Source organism: Pseudorca crassidens, chromosome 10, assembly GCF_039906515.1.
Source record: "Pseudorca crassidens isolate mPseCra1 chromosome 10, mPseCra1.hap1, whole genome shotgun sequence".
Taxonomy (NCBI): domain Eukaryota; kingdom Metazoa; phylum Chordata; class Mammalia; order Artiodactyla; family Delphinidae; genus Pseudorca; species Pseudorca crassidens.
Genome location: NC_090305.1, coordinates 68,347,850 through 68,360,693, shown reverse-complemented (window position 1 = coordinate 68,360,693; position 12,844 = coordinate 68,347,850). Strand labels below are relative to the sequence as shown.

At 39.8% G+C, this 12,844-nt stretch overlaps 1 protein-coding gene across 4 annotated transcripts in view; it reads right to left on the bottom strand.

Annotated features, from left to right (window-relative positions):
- ARIH2 (ariadne RBR E3 ubiquitin protein ligase 2) overlaps window positions 1-12,844 on the bottom strand; it is a 45,484-nt gene that overhangs the window by 20,032 nt on the left and 12,608 nt on the right. The window contains exon 2 of one of the 4 annotated variants that reach the window (XM_067754344.1): window positions 5,718-5,763. The exons of the other annotated variants lie outside the window; for them this stretch is intronic. Coding sequence (XP_067610445.1) covers window positions 5,718-5,756 — 39 coding nt within the window. The 5' untranslated portion in view covers window positions 5,757-5,763. The remainder of the gene's footprint in view (window positions 1-5,717; window positions 5,764-12,844) is intronic. 4 annotated transcript variants of the gene reach the window in all.

The following is a 12,844-nucleotide window of genomic DNA, read 5'->3' as shown; positions in this document are numbered from 1 at the left end:
CGCGCAGGCTCAGCAGCCATGGCTCCAGGCCCAGGCGCTCCACAGCATGTGGGATCCTCCTGGACCGGGGTACGAACCCGTGTCCCCTGCATCGGCAGGCGGACTCTCAACCACTGCGCCACCAGGGAAGCCCCCAAAAGTTGATTCTTTAAAAAAATCAATAAAGTTGATAAAAACTTTAGCTAGAACAATTAAGAAAAAAAGAGAATACAAATTGCCAATAACAAGGGTGATAAGAGGGACTATCCCTACAAATCTTACAGGTATTAAAAGGAAAATAAGAAAATATGAATAATCAAATGCTAATAAATTTGATATCTTAGATGAGATTGACAAGTTCCTTGAAAAACACTTACCAAAACTGACACAAAATAAAAACTGAATAGCTCTGTATCTATTAAAGACATTGAATTCATGATAAAAAATTTTCTCACAAAATGCCAGACCCAGAAGTTTTTACTGGTGAATTCTATCAAAACTAATATTAAGTAAACACTTCAGAAACTAGAGCAGGAAGGAATACTTCTTCCAAATTCACTTTATGAGACTAACATAACCCTGATATAAAAACCTAACAAAAATATAAAAAGAAAATTACAAATAAGCCTTATGAACAAAAACACAAAAATCAATCCAAATATTTTAGCAAATTAAATCCAGCAATATAGAAAAGGCTGATTTAACATGTGAAAACTCCTAAGACAATTCACTGAATTAACAAAATAAAGGCAGAAAAAACCCAAATGACCATTTCAGTAGATGCAAGAAAACTCATTTGACAAAATTCAATAATCATTCAAGACAAAAATTCTTAGCAAATTAGGAAGAAAAATGGAACTGCCTGAATCTAATATAGGGCATCTATGGAAAACATTATACTCAATAATGAAATAGTGAATGCTAAGATCAGGAACATCGCAGGGATGACCACGCTCATCATTTCACTTAACATTATGAAAGCCCTACCCACGGCAATAAGGAAAGGAAAAAAAAAAAAGGACACACACACAAAAGACATAAAAGATTAAAAAAAGAAGCAAATCTGTCTCTATTCCTAAATAAAATGACTACACAGAAAATCCTAAAAGAATCTACAAAACTAGTAGAACTCACAAATTTTGCAAGATAAGAAAATAGAATGCCAATATATAAAAACCAAAAGTATTTCTATATAGCAGCAAACAAATGAAAACTAAAATTTATTTATAAATATATTTTATTTAACCCAAAATATCTAAAATATTATTTCAACATTTTAATCCATAGAAACTAATGAACTATATTTTACATCTTTTTTCCATCTAAATTTTCAAAGTCCATTGTATTCAGAATTATAGTACATACCAATCCAAATTAGCCATATTTCCAGTGCCCAACGGCTACATGTGGTCACAGCTACCATACTGGACAACATAGCTATAGACTGAACACAGCAATCAAAATTAATCAAAATCAGGGACTTCCCTGGTGGCACAGTGGTTAAGAATCTGCCTGCCAATGCAGGAACACGGGTTTGAGCCCTGGTCCAGGAAGATCCCACATGCCGCAGAGCAACTAAGCCTGTGTGCCACAACTACTGAGCCCGCACGCCACAACTACTGAAGTCCATACACTCTAGGGCCTGTGCTTCGCAACAAGAGAAGCCACCGCAATAAGAACCACGTGCACCGCAACGAAGAGTAGCCCCCCCTCACCACAACTAGAGAAGGCCCACATGCAGCAAAGAAGACCCAACACAGCCAAAAATAAATAAATTTATTTTAAAAAATTAATCAAAATCAAAGCAGGGGTTTTAACCACTGGACAGCCAGGGAAGTCCCCAAAGCAATCTTGAAAGAGCGAAGTTGGAGGACTTACACCATCTGACTTCAAGACTTACTATAAAGCTACAGTAATCGAGACAGTGGGGTACTGGCTTAAGGACAGACATATAGATCAATGGAACAGGATAAAGTCCAGAAGTAAACTCATACATTTATGGTTAATTTCCACAATGTAATTCATTGGAGGATAGGATAGTCTTCAACAAACGATTCCGGAATAACTGAACATCATTATAGAAAACAAACAAACATAGAACTTAGCTGTTTAGCTCATGTCACACAAAAATTAACTCAAAATAGTTCACAGATTTAAATGAAACTGAAAACTATAAAACTTCTAGAAGAAAACACAGAAGAAAATCTTTGCAACCTTAGTTTTAGGCAAAGATTTCTTAGATATGATACTGAAAGCACAATCCTTAAAAGAAAAAATCTGATAAACTGGACTTCAACAAAATTAAACGTTTACTCTTCAAAGGATGTTATTAAGAAAATGGAAGAGACAGGCCACAAAATGGGAGAAAAAATAATTGCAAATCATGTACCTGATAAAGAACTTATTTCAGAACATATAAAGAACTCATACAACTCAATAATAAGACAAACACCCCAATTTTTCAAAAATGGGCAAAAGATTTGAACAGACACTTCACAAAAAAAAAATGAATAGCAGATACACACAAGAAGAGATCCTCAATATTACTAGTCATTAGGGAAATGAAATGCAAATTAAAACTACAAGATACTGCTTCACACTCACTAGAATGATTATAATCCAGAAGACTGACGATACTAAGTGCTAGCAAGCATGTGGAGAACCTGCAACACTTATATAATGCTGGTGGGAATGTAAAATAGTAGAGTCACCTCAGAAAACATTTTGGCATTTTCTTAAAATGTTAAACATACATTTACCATATGACCTAGCAATCCCACTGCTAGATATCTATCCAAGAGAAATGAGAACATGTCCACATAAAACCCTGGATATAAACAATCACAGCATCATATTTCATAATAGCCAAAAACTGGAATCAACCCAAATGTTCATCAACTGATGAATGAATGGATAAACAAAATGTGGTATATATCTATGCAATGGAAAATCATCATTGGACAATAAAAGGAAAGCATTACTGTGATACAACATGGATGAACTTTGAAAACATTACGCTAAGTGAAAGAAGCCAGACACAAAAGACTACATATTGTATGATTCAGTTTATATTAAATTTCTAGAAAAGGCAAAACTATGCAGACAGTAAGATGATCAGTAGTTTGGTGGGACTGGGAGTGGGGACCAACTACAAATGGATACAAGGGAACTTTCTGGGTGATGAAAATGTTCTATAACTTGGATTGTGGTGATGGTTGTATATTTGTTTACATTTACTAAAACTCTTCTAATGGTACACTTTAAAATGGATGAATTTAATGGAATGTCAGTAATACTTCAATAAAGCTGTTTAAAAATAAAACTGATAGACAGATATATAATAAAGTAAATGCAGCAAAAAGTTAGCAACTATATAATCGAGATGGTATGTAAATGGATGTCCACTGTACAATTCTTTAAACTTCCTTGTATATTTTAAATTTTTCATGAAGTTGGAGGGAAAGTTTGCCAAATTTAATTCAATGGCAATCATCTGCATAAACAAATGTCACAATAAACGGAGGGTTGACCCTTACACTACTGCATCAAATAGTTCATTTTGATCTTTTACTTACTCTTCGAAATGAAAATTTTCCCTTCAGAAAAATTTCCCTTCAGAGTTTTTAACATAGTTCTGACCAAAGGTTAACCGATTAGGCAATGTGAATTTTAGCATAAATAGGTCTGTAATGCCAATAACTTCATAACACTATGGCTCCCTCTAAACCTCCCACACCCAGCCTTCTTAGTGTTCCATTGGATGCTCTTCTCCCGGTCAGCTCAAACTGTTGCTGTTCCACAGGGCACAACTCTCAGGCCTGCCTTCCTCTCACTCCTTGGCCTGTCTCTGAGCAACTGGATTTGTGCCTAAGCCTTGGTCAGTGTGAATATAAGCCCCAAAGATAAGAACTTCTCTCTCATTTTCCCCAGGGAGTTGGGGAAGGGAGTGTGACTGATCAAAGTGGGGAAGGGAGGGCAATAAGTGGTATAAAGTTCATCAAAGACTGAAGGGTGCCCTCACGTCCCTGGGTGGTCTAGAGAAGGTTTTCACAGAGTCAAAGATGGGGTCAGAACAGAGGCCAAGTGTAGCCCATCTTCCTTGCCTTTTTTCCCTCATTCCCTGTGCCCTCAAACCTGACCCACAATGGGTCAGAAGACTCTGTAGAGCTTTCTCTCCAGCTTGAAAGGACTGTGGGGTCACCTCTGTTGTCATCCACCCTGGACATTGCTCTGTATTGCCAATTCAATTTGGCTTTGTTTTGCCATTACATTTACAATCTCAACACCCTTAGATGGTTTTCTGATCTTTATTTCAGGAAGCACTTGGCTACATGCATGTCAAAAAGGACTTTGCTGCCGGACATCACTATCTCCCAAAGGTTGCAGGCAAACTTCTTCTGTCATCCTCCATAATGTTTGGGAGAGACACTTAAGAAGGTATTTCCCAGATAGAGGCCCTCAAAACATGTTCAGCAGTTACCACCTGTTCACAGATACCTAAAGGACTAGACAGCTGCTGGGGAGTTAAGTTCTCCGTTCTGTTTTTTAACAAAGAATATATAAAGCGTGCACACAATTCTATCCTGGCTTCATAAGCAGGACTTTGGGGGGTGGGTGGGTAGGAGTTGGACCTGAGGGGGAAAATCCAGGATATGAGCCAATGATGCTAAGATTTTCTCATAGAGATGTAATGAAGTGTACATGAATATTTTAACTGCTGTTATCAGCAAGCAGTTCCTGACATGGTTAACAGCACACAAGTCTACAACCTCAGCACTTCGTTAGATATTCTGTCTGGAGGCATTTTTATTCCATGATCTAAGGGCTTCAGAGACTAGAGAAATGAAATAGTGTAAACATCAGCCTGTCAACTTGGAATGGAGACCACCTTGATAAGATAAAACTTCTGGATCTATGTGGCCTCTGACCCACTCATTACAAGGAGACAGATGCAGGATTACAGGAACTTAGATAAGGCAACTCCAGCAGCAATCTGGTTATTGGGTTATATTTTAGCACTCTTTTAGCATTCCTATGACTTGCTGCCCCACTCTATGTCTCAATTTCATTGTATGTATTTTCCCTATTAGGTCCCTGAGCAGAAAGCTGACTGTGGTGAAATTATTTTTCAAATCACAGGACCCTAAGTCCACCTGAAGTCTGTTAGTAAATGAGAGCCACACATTTCTTTTCTGGTTTCCACCAAACCCTTCCCCGATAAAAATTCAAGTAAGTCTCTATCAGAATTTTATAACTTAATCATTGGAACAAACATTTTTGATCCCCTGACCACAAAGAACTTAAAATACCAGAGGGAGATAAATCCTGCTACTGAAGGAAACGATAAGTACATACAATATTCTGGACTCTTTCAATACATCGCCAACATCTATCTTTGGGAAAAATGTCTTCAGAATTTCAGAAAATTTAAGTCATTACTTGACATCCCAGAGAACCTGTATAGTATATTTATTATTCAAAATAATGCACAGGACATGCTAATTTTATGTAAGGATCAAAGCACATACTGAATAGCCTCCATTCCTGACAACAGTTCCCCAAGGAAACCCCTGAACATGGTCAGTTGCTTCTTCATCTTTTTAGTCTCCTATAGTTGGTTCAAGCTGTCCAGCCCTTGGGGACAAGTTAATAACACAGCTTGCAGATAGATTTTTTTCCCCCAGAAAAAAGAAATTCAGCAGCCCACCAAAACTGTCACCAGCCCTTCCCACACTTACCAGTGCCATAGGGAGGATGCAGCTGATGGCAGTGAGCATCAACGGCCTGAAAAAATACAGGTGGTAGTTTCAATTTTTATTTAGAATTCTTACTTGCCAACTGCCTGAAATCTTTTAAGGCTACATGAATGGGTCTCCATGCCTCAGCCTGTTGTTAAGCCACTTCATGGTCCAATCACATTTGTTAACAAACACTAGTGGTCATTCACTAAAAAGCAGAGATGAAGGAAAAGAGTGAATTGTTGGCCAGCTTCTGGGCCTGGGGTAGAAAGGGACATGATACAGGAAAACTAGCCTAAGGAGATCAAGATGGATGGGTTTTGGTCTTGGAGGGTAGAGGGTGAAGCAAGAAAGTACTGAAGGAATAAGAGAAAGAAGGTTAAAGCACAGAGACAAAGGAGTAGGTGAACACCAGCCTAGAATGGGGCAAAATCAGCAGTGGTGGTGGTGGTAGTAGGGTCCCAGAGTGCCTATGACCTTAGGCAAGGTCTAAAGTCTAATTTAAGTGGTGGGCCTTCACTTCTCCCATACTTCACACCTTCATACTCTCAGCCTCTAAAAGGTCAGCTCTCAGGCACCTGATTGTAACTTTGCTTCCTTTACTTTCTCTCCGTGGAGGGAGGGCTGACTTGTAATTGAGGCACCCATGTATTACAAGTGCTTTAAAAACTCTGATTACTAAACACAAATTTGAAGATTTCTCTCCAGTCTATCCTTAATTTAGTCCTGTTATGGTCTCTGATCATTAAAATCAATACCAAAAACACCTAAAGACCTTACTAAAGTTATTTATGAAAAATACAATAAAGCAAAAATACGAAAGTCATCCATTTCTTGACCATGAGGGTAATTTTTTTATTATGAAAAATTCCAAGCATCTATATAAGTGAAGACTATAATGAAACCCACGTACCCATCACCCAGCTCCAACATCAACTCATGGCCAGGTCCACTGTATCTGCACCCTACCTATCCCCTACCCTCTAGATTATACTGAAGTAAATCCCAGCCAGCATATCTTTTAGGTTTGCATTTCAATGAAAATCTTCTGGGAAATACTTAGTACAAAAGGCTGATTACAGCCCCTTCTAGAATTCTAACAGTTTTCTAGGGGGATGCCATATATAGGCAGGATGATTGTAACTTCAGTGAACCAAGGTCATATCCAGTAACCACAACCAAAAGAAATGCAGATAGGAGCTGATAGCCAATGAACTACACATAGTAGGACTAAAAGCCAAGTATCCTACCATATTCCTGCAGCTATAAACCCATCTTGTCCATAAGTGATTTCAAACAATGCTGTCTTCTCCAACTACTGCTACTGTGAGGAGACAAAGGACAGGGAATACCAAATACCTTTAGGCAGTTCCAGCTAGGTCACCTCTCTTCTGCAGAGGACACCTCAATAGGCTAGCATATCTTAGTGACAAAGCCACAAACACCAACAGCATATTTCAAAGGCAGAGCCACTGACTGCTGTTGTTGGCTATGCTCAAAACATACATCACATTTTTATAACTTTTATGTTTATGTAAACCTCCAACAGAATAGAAGCTCCTCTCTGAGGGAAGAGGTTTTTAAGAACACTTTCCTCCTCTGTCATACCTAAGCACCTAGAACAATACCTGTGCCAGTACTAGGTCCTATATGCTAATGCTACCCTCTGCCCGTCTCCTATGGTCTGATCTCAAGCCACTGCAAATCCACAGCCTCCTCCAGAGCCCAGGCAGGCACCAAAGCCTTCCAAGCCCTCAGGGGGTGCACAATCTAGCAGGAGAGGCCAGATACAGCTCCAGAAGGGAGGGTTTAAAAAAAAAAAGAAGGCTTCCCTGGTAGCGCAGTGGTTGGGAGTCCGCCTGCCGATGCAGGGGACACGGGTTCGTGCCCCGGGTCTGGGAAGAACCCACATGCCGTGAAGCGGCTAGGCCCGTGAGCCATGGCCGCTGAGCCTGCGCGTCCGGAGCCTGTGCTCCGCAACGGGAGAGGCCACAACAGTGAGAGGCCCTCGTACCGCAAAAAAAAAAAAAAAAAAAAAGAAAAAGAATGGCGGGCTGAGAAGCCTTCTGAGGGTGAAAGGAATGGCAGAGATGCTGACGGGAGGTTTGAGGAGGCAAAAATCAAACATTAGGGAGAGGAGCAACAGGAAAGAAGAGTTCAGGCTGGAATCTGGAGAAACCACTTCAAGTTTTTCAAGAGAGCAAAATAAAATGGTGCTTTTAGTGGGGTATATCAGAAAATATGAAATAGAAGTAGAAAAGGTTTTATTTATTTATACCTCCTTTCTTTCTCACCATTCTAAAAAAGGAGGGGGCAGAAACTAAAGGCAAAGAGATCTTTAAGTTATTTTATGGTAGAGGTTAAACTATTTTTTCCCCATCTTTCCTAGCATCTATCTAAAAGTTAAGACAACAGAAGACACTCAGAAACACTTCTTTTATTGGGAATCAACAAATTCTTTACCTATCCCAATTACCACTGAACAAAAAATAAATCAAATGGTTCATAAAAAGCACTTTGATGAAAAGGAACAACACCTGCCCCTCTGTCCCGCCCCACCCCCATCCTCCCAGTCTTCCCATCCAGGAGAAATCTCTCCCAGTCATTCATTCGTCTGGGTTCTTCTGGTTGTTACCAACATCGCTGAGTAGGCCCATAATTCTCTACCAGACTTAGCTTACTTATACCACTCGCTACCCACTCCCATCCAAGCCCCAACTTTTTGATATTAAAATCACTATTTTCAGTTCCTCTATCTGTAGCCTTTGTAATTTTAAGTCATTGTTTACAGGGCCAGAATTGCATTTTCTACCCTGAGCTTCCAATGTCACGATCCTTGGCCCACTCAAAGAAGAATGTTTGTACATCAGGCACAAATACATTATCATTATTAGTCGCTGCCAATCACTCATACTTGTGCCATAAGGAGGGTCTGCTTTATATTTATTTGGCTTGTGATTTTTTTGTGTGTAGTTTTTCTGCTTTGCATGGGAATTCTATTTCCCTTGCCCCTTGTGAAGAGACTTATGGTTTCTTCACCACATCCCACCCATCTTCCAGCTTCTTCATTCTATCTATTGCTGGAATCCACCTCACTCCTATTCCTGAAGAAATTTTTCTTGGATCGCACCAAGTTTCTGTTCCAATCTGGGCTGACCATTTTCCAGGCCTGTTACACAGCTGAACAAGAGACTTTTCACTGGACTACTAGGTTAGTTCAATCATTTCTTTTTTTAAATTAATTAATTAATTATTTTTTGGCTGCTTTGGGTTTTCATTGCTGCAAGCAGGCTTTCTCTAATTGAAGCAAGTGGGGGCTACTCTTCTTTGCGGCCCACAGGCTTCTCATTGCGGTGGCTTCTCTTTGTTATGGAGCACAGGCTCTAGGAGCACGTGGCACGTGGACTCAGTAGTTGTGGCTCGTGGGCTCTAGAGCGCAGGCTCAGTAGTTGTGGCACACGGGCTTACTAGCTCTGCGGCATGTGGGATCTTCCCAGACCAGGGCTCAAACCTGTGTCCCCTGCACTGGCAGGTGGATTCTTAACTACTGCACCACCAGGTAAGTCCTCAATCATTTCTTGAATTTTATTTTTCTCTTTTTTGATTTTCATCTTGAAGTAACTACTTCAGAAAAGGTACAAGGGACATAAATTTTGGGAGTTGTTGCACATCTGAAAACGAGTTTATTTTTCAAGGACAGAATTCTAGATTCAGAACTATTTTCCCTCAGGACTTTGAAGGCCATTGCTCCACTGTCTTCTGGTTGTAACTGCTGCTGCTGAGACATCTGATTCCCATTTCTTTTAGAAGACCTGATATATCTTTATGGAAACTTTTAGAGTTTTCTCTCTATCCTTGTTTTTCTGAAATTTCACAGGGACAGTTCTGGCAATGGGTCTTTCTTTATTCTTCTGGGCAATGAATAGACCCTTTCAATATGAAGACTCTCCTCTCTTCGGCTCCTGGAAATTTCCTTCTTATACTTTTTAATATTTTCTTTCCTTCAATTTTTTGTTCTCACTTCCCACAAATCCTAGTAAATGATGGATCTCTGGCTTGAACTTCCATGTCTCTGTTTTTTCACATACATTTTTTGCCTGCATGTTGGCTTTACATTGAGAGATTTTCTTGATTTTATCTTCTGACCTATCTATGGAATATTTTTTAACTTGACAAACCCATAATTCATCTCCACAAGTTCTTTTTGTTTTGATTTTCTTCCTGATGGCATCTCTGATTGTTTTATAGATGTCACATCTTCTTGAGTATCTTGGCAAATACTAAATAGTGCACTTTTAAAAACAAGCAAAATTACCTACTGGTCTGTTTCAGCTAAGGTCAATTTTTCTGTTTCTCTTTCATTTTGCATGTTTTCCTGAAATGTCTGGTAATTCTTGGTTAGCCATTCACATTAAAAAATGAAGAGTCACCCAAAAAGGGGGATGAAGTACTGATACATGCTACAGCTTGGATGAACCTCCAAAACATTATGATAAGAGAAAGCAAAACAAAAGGTCACATATTCCATGATTCCATTTATATAACATATATAGGTAAATCCAGAGACAAAGAAAGCAGGTTAGTGGCTGCCAGAGATGGGGGGAGTGGAAAGTAACTGCTTAATGGGTACCAAGTTTCCTTTTGGGGTGATGAAAATGTTTTGGAACTAGATGCAGAAGATGGTTGCACAACACTATGAGTGTACTAAATGCCACTGAATTGTATACTTTAAAATGGTGAATTTTATGTGAATGTTACAATTTTCAAACAGGGGGCCTCAGGAAATGAATCCTAGCTCTGTGTACGTGAACAGACCTGCCAAATGACAGGCTTTTCTTTAGGGTAACTGATCAGGGGCAGCAATTATTCAAGACTCAAAGGCTCCCAAAATGACAAATGAAGAGAACCAAATCTTACATTCTCTAAGTGCCCTATTTCTCCCCAGATTATCCAGATTATTTTGCCGAGAGACCAAGTGAGAGCAGGGCTGACTGTTCTACATACAGACCTTTAATTAATCCCCCCATCTGCAGCACACTTATCTTTCCCAGTCTTTGTCAGTCAAATCAGAGCCCACAACCTCTTCAAAGACATGTTGGAGGGCTTCCCTGGTGGCGCAGTGACTGAGGGTCCGCCTGCTGATGCAGGGGACACAGGTTCGTGCCCTGGTCCGGGAGGATCCCACATGCCGCGGAGCGGCTGGGCCCGTGAGCCATGGCCGCTGAGCCTGCGCGTCCGGAGCCTGTGCTCCGCAACGGGAGAGGCCACAACAGTGAGAGGCCCGCGTACCGCAAAAAAAAAAAAAAAAAAAAAAAAAGACATGTTGGACAAACTGGCTCCCACGTACAATGATGTCCCACATGCTCCCCCGACATGTTCTCTTTGTTAATATGTGTTTATAACATATATATGCCTTTACTTTCATTTTCATGGTTATTTAAAAATGGAGGAGCACCTCCATATTTACCTCATGCTCTTTAATAATCTCTTTTCCTGCCCTCCCCCCAGCTCTCCAGGCAACCATTAATTCACTTTCCTTTACAATAGATAAGTTTGCATTTTCTAGCATTGTATATGATTAAATAATAAATTGTTTATTTTTTCCCCTGAGTTTCTTCATGCAGCATATTTTGAGATTTATCAATGATGTTTGTATGAGCAGCCCACTCTTTTTATATTGATGACAGTACGCTGTTCTATGGGTATGCCACTATTTGTTCATTCATCTGTTTGTGGATATTTGGGTTGTTTCCAGTTTTTGGCTATTGTAAATAAAGCTGTTACAGACATTTGAATACCAAACAAACAAAAAAAATGGAGAAGGGACAAACGTATGTGAGGGCAGCCAACCATCTTGAAGCAAAGACTTCAGGTGTTCTACTTATGTCATAAAATAAAAACCCTTTAAAACATTCACATTGTATTTATGATTGCAGATACTATTAGTCAGTTTTACAGCTACTCATTATCAACATGGACATAAGGACCCACTTTTATTTTGGTAAGGAAATACGAAGTAATGTTTAGACATCAAAAATATTACAGGAAACCTACCCAATTTGTGAGTATAGGTGGGCAGTTTACATCCTACTCTCATTCTGGTTAAAAAACCAGTACACTCTGAATGTTGGACATATCTTTTCAGCAGCCAAAGAAAGGATGCACTCCTCTCTCCTCATTTTGATAACCTGAATCATTTCATAATTTTTTTGTACTTCCACATGAATATAATGTAAAATACCTCACCTCACCTCTGAAGATTGTTTTATTATATCTGCACGAAGTTCAGTCTTCTGTATGAGAACTGCCAAAACTAATTCTGACATGCACACCAAGCTGGGAACCACATATCCACTAGGTATATATTATCTGTACTTAAAAGTCAGCTGGCTTCATGGAAGCCCTTCAACAAGCATGTCTTCTGTTTACAAACATGAGCACGCAGAGTAGAGCCTCGGGGTTAGATTCTCAACTTTTGCAATTATTGGCCTGGGCTTAGGCAGTCAGATCAACAATAAGCAACACTTACTGAGAACAAAACATAACCTGGCATTTTTTGCTAGATGTTGTTATACAAAGAAAAAACATGTACCTCCATCTCAAAGAGTTCAATCCCTGGCTTACAAACAACTAATTTTCCAAATAGCATAAGCACATACCAAGAAACGTGCACAGGGACTTCCCTGGTGGCGCAGTGGTTAAGAATCCGCCTGCCAATGCAGGGGACACGGGTTTGAGCCCTGGTCCAGGAAAATCCCACATGCCATGGAGCAACTAAGCCCGTGAGACACAACTACTGAGCCTGTGCTCTAGAGCCTGCATGCCACAACTACTGAGCCCATGTGCCACAACTACTGAAACCTGCGCACCTAGAGCCTGTGCTCTGCAACGAGAAGCCATTGCAATGAGAAGCCTGCACACCACAATGAAGAGTAGCCCCTGCTCGCCGCAATAGAGAAAGCCCACGTTCAACAACAAAGACTCAATGACGAAGACCCAATGCAGCCAAAAATAAAAAATAAACAACTTGAAAAAGAAAAAAGAAAGAACGATGTACCACAAAGTGCTATAGAGGCAAGAGTGTATGACTGTGGAGATCAGAGAGGGCTTCATGGGAGAAGGGAGTC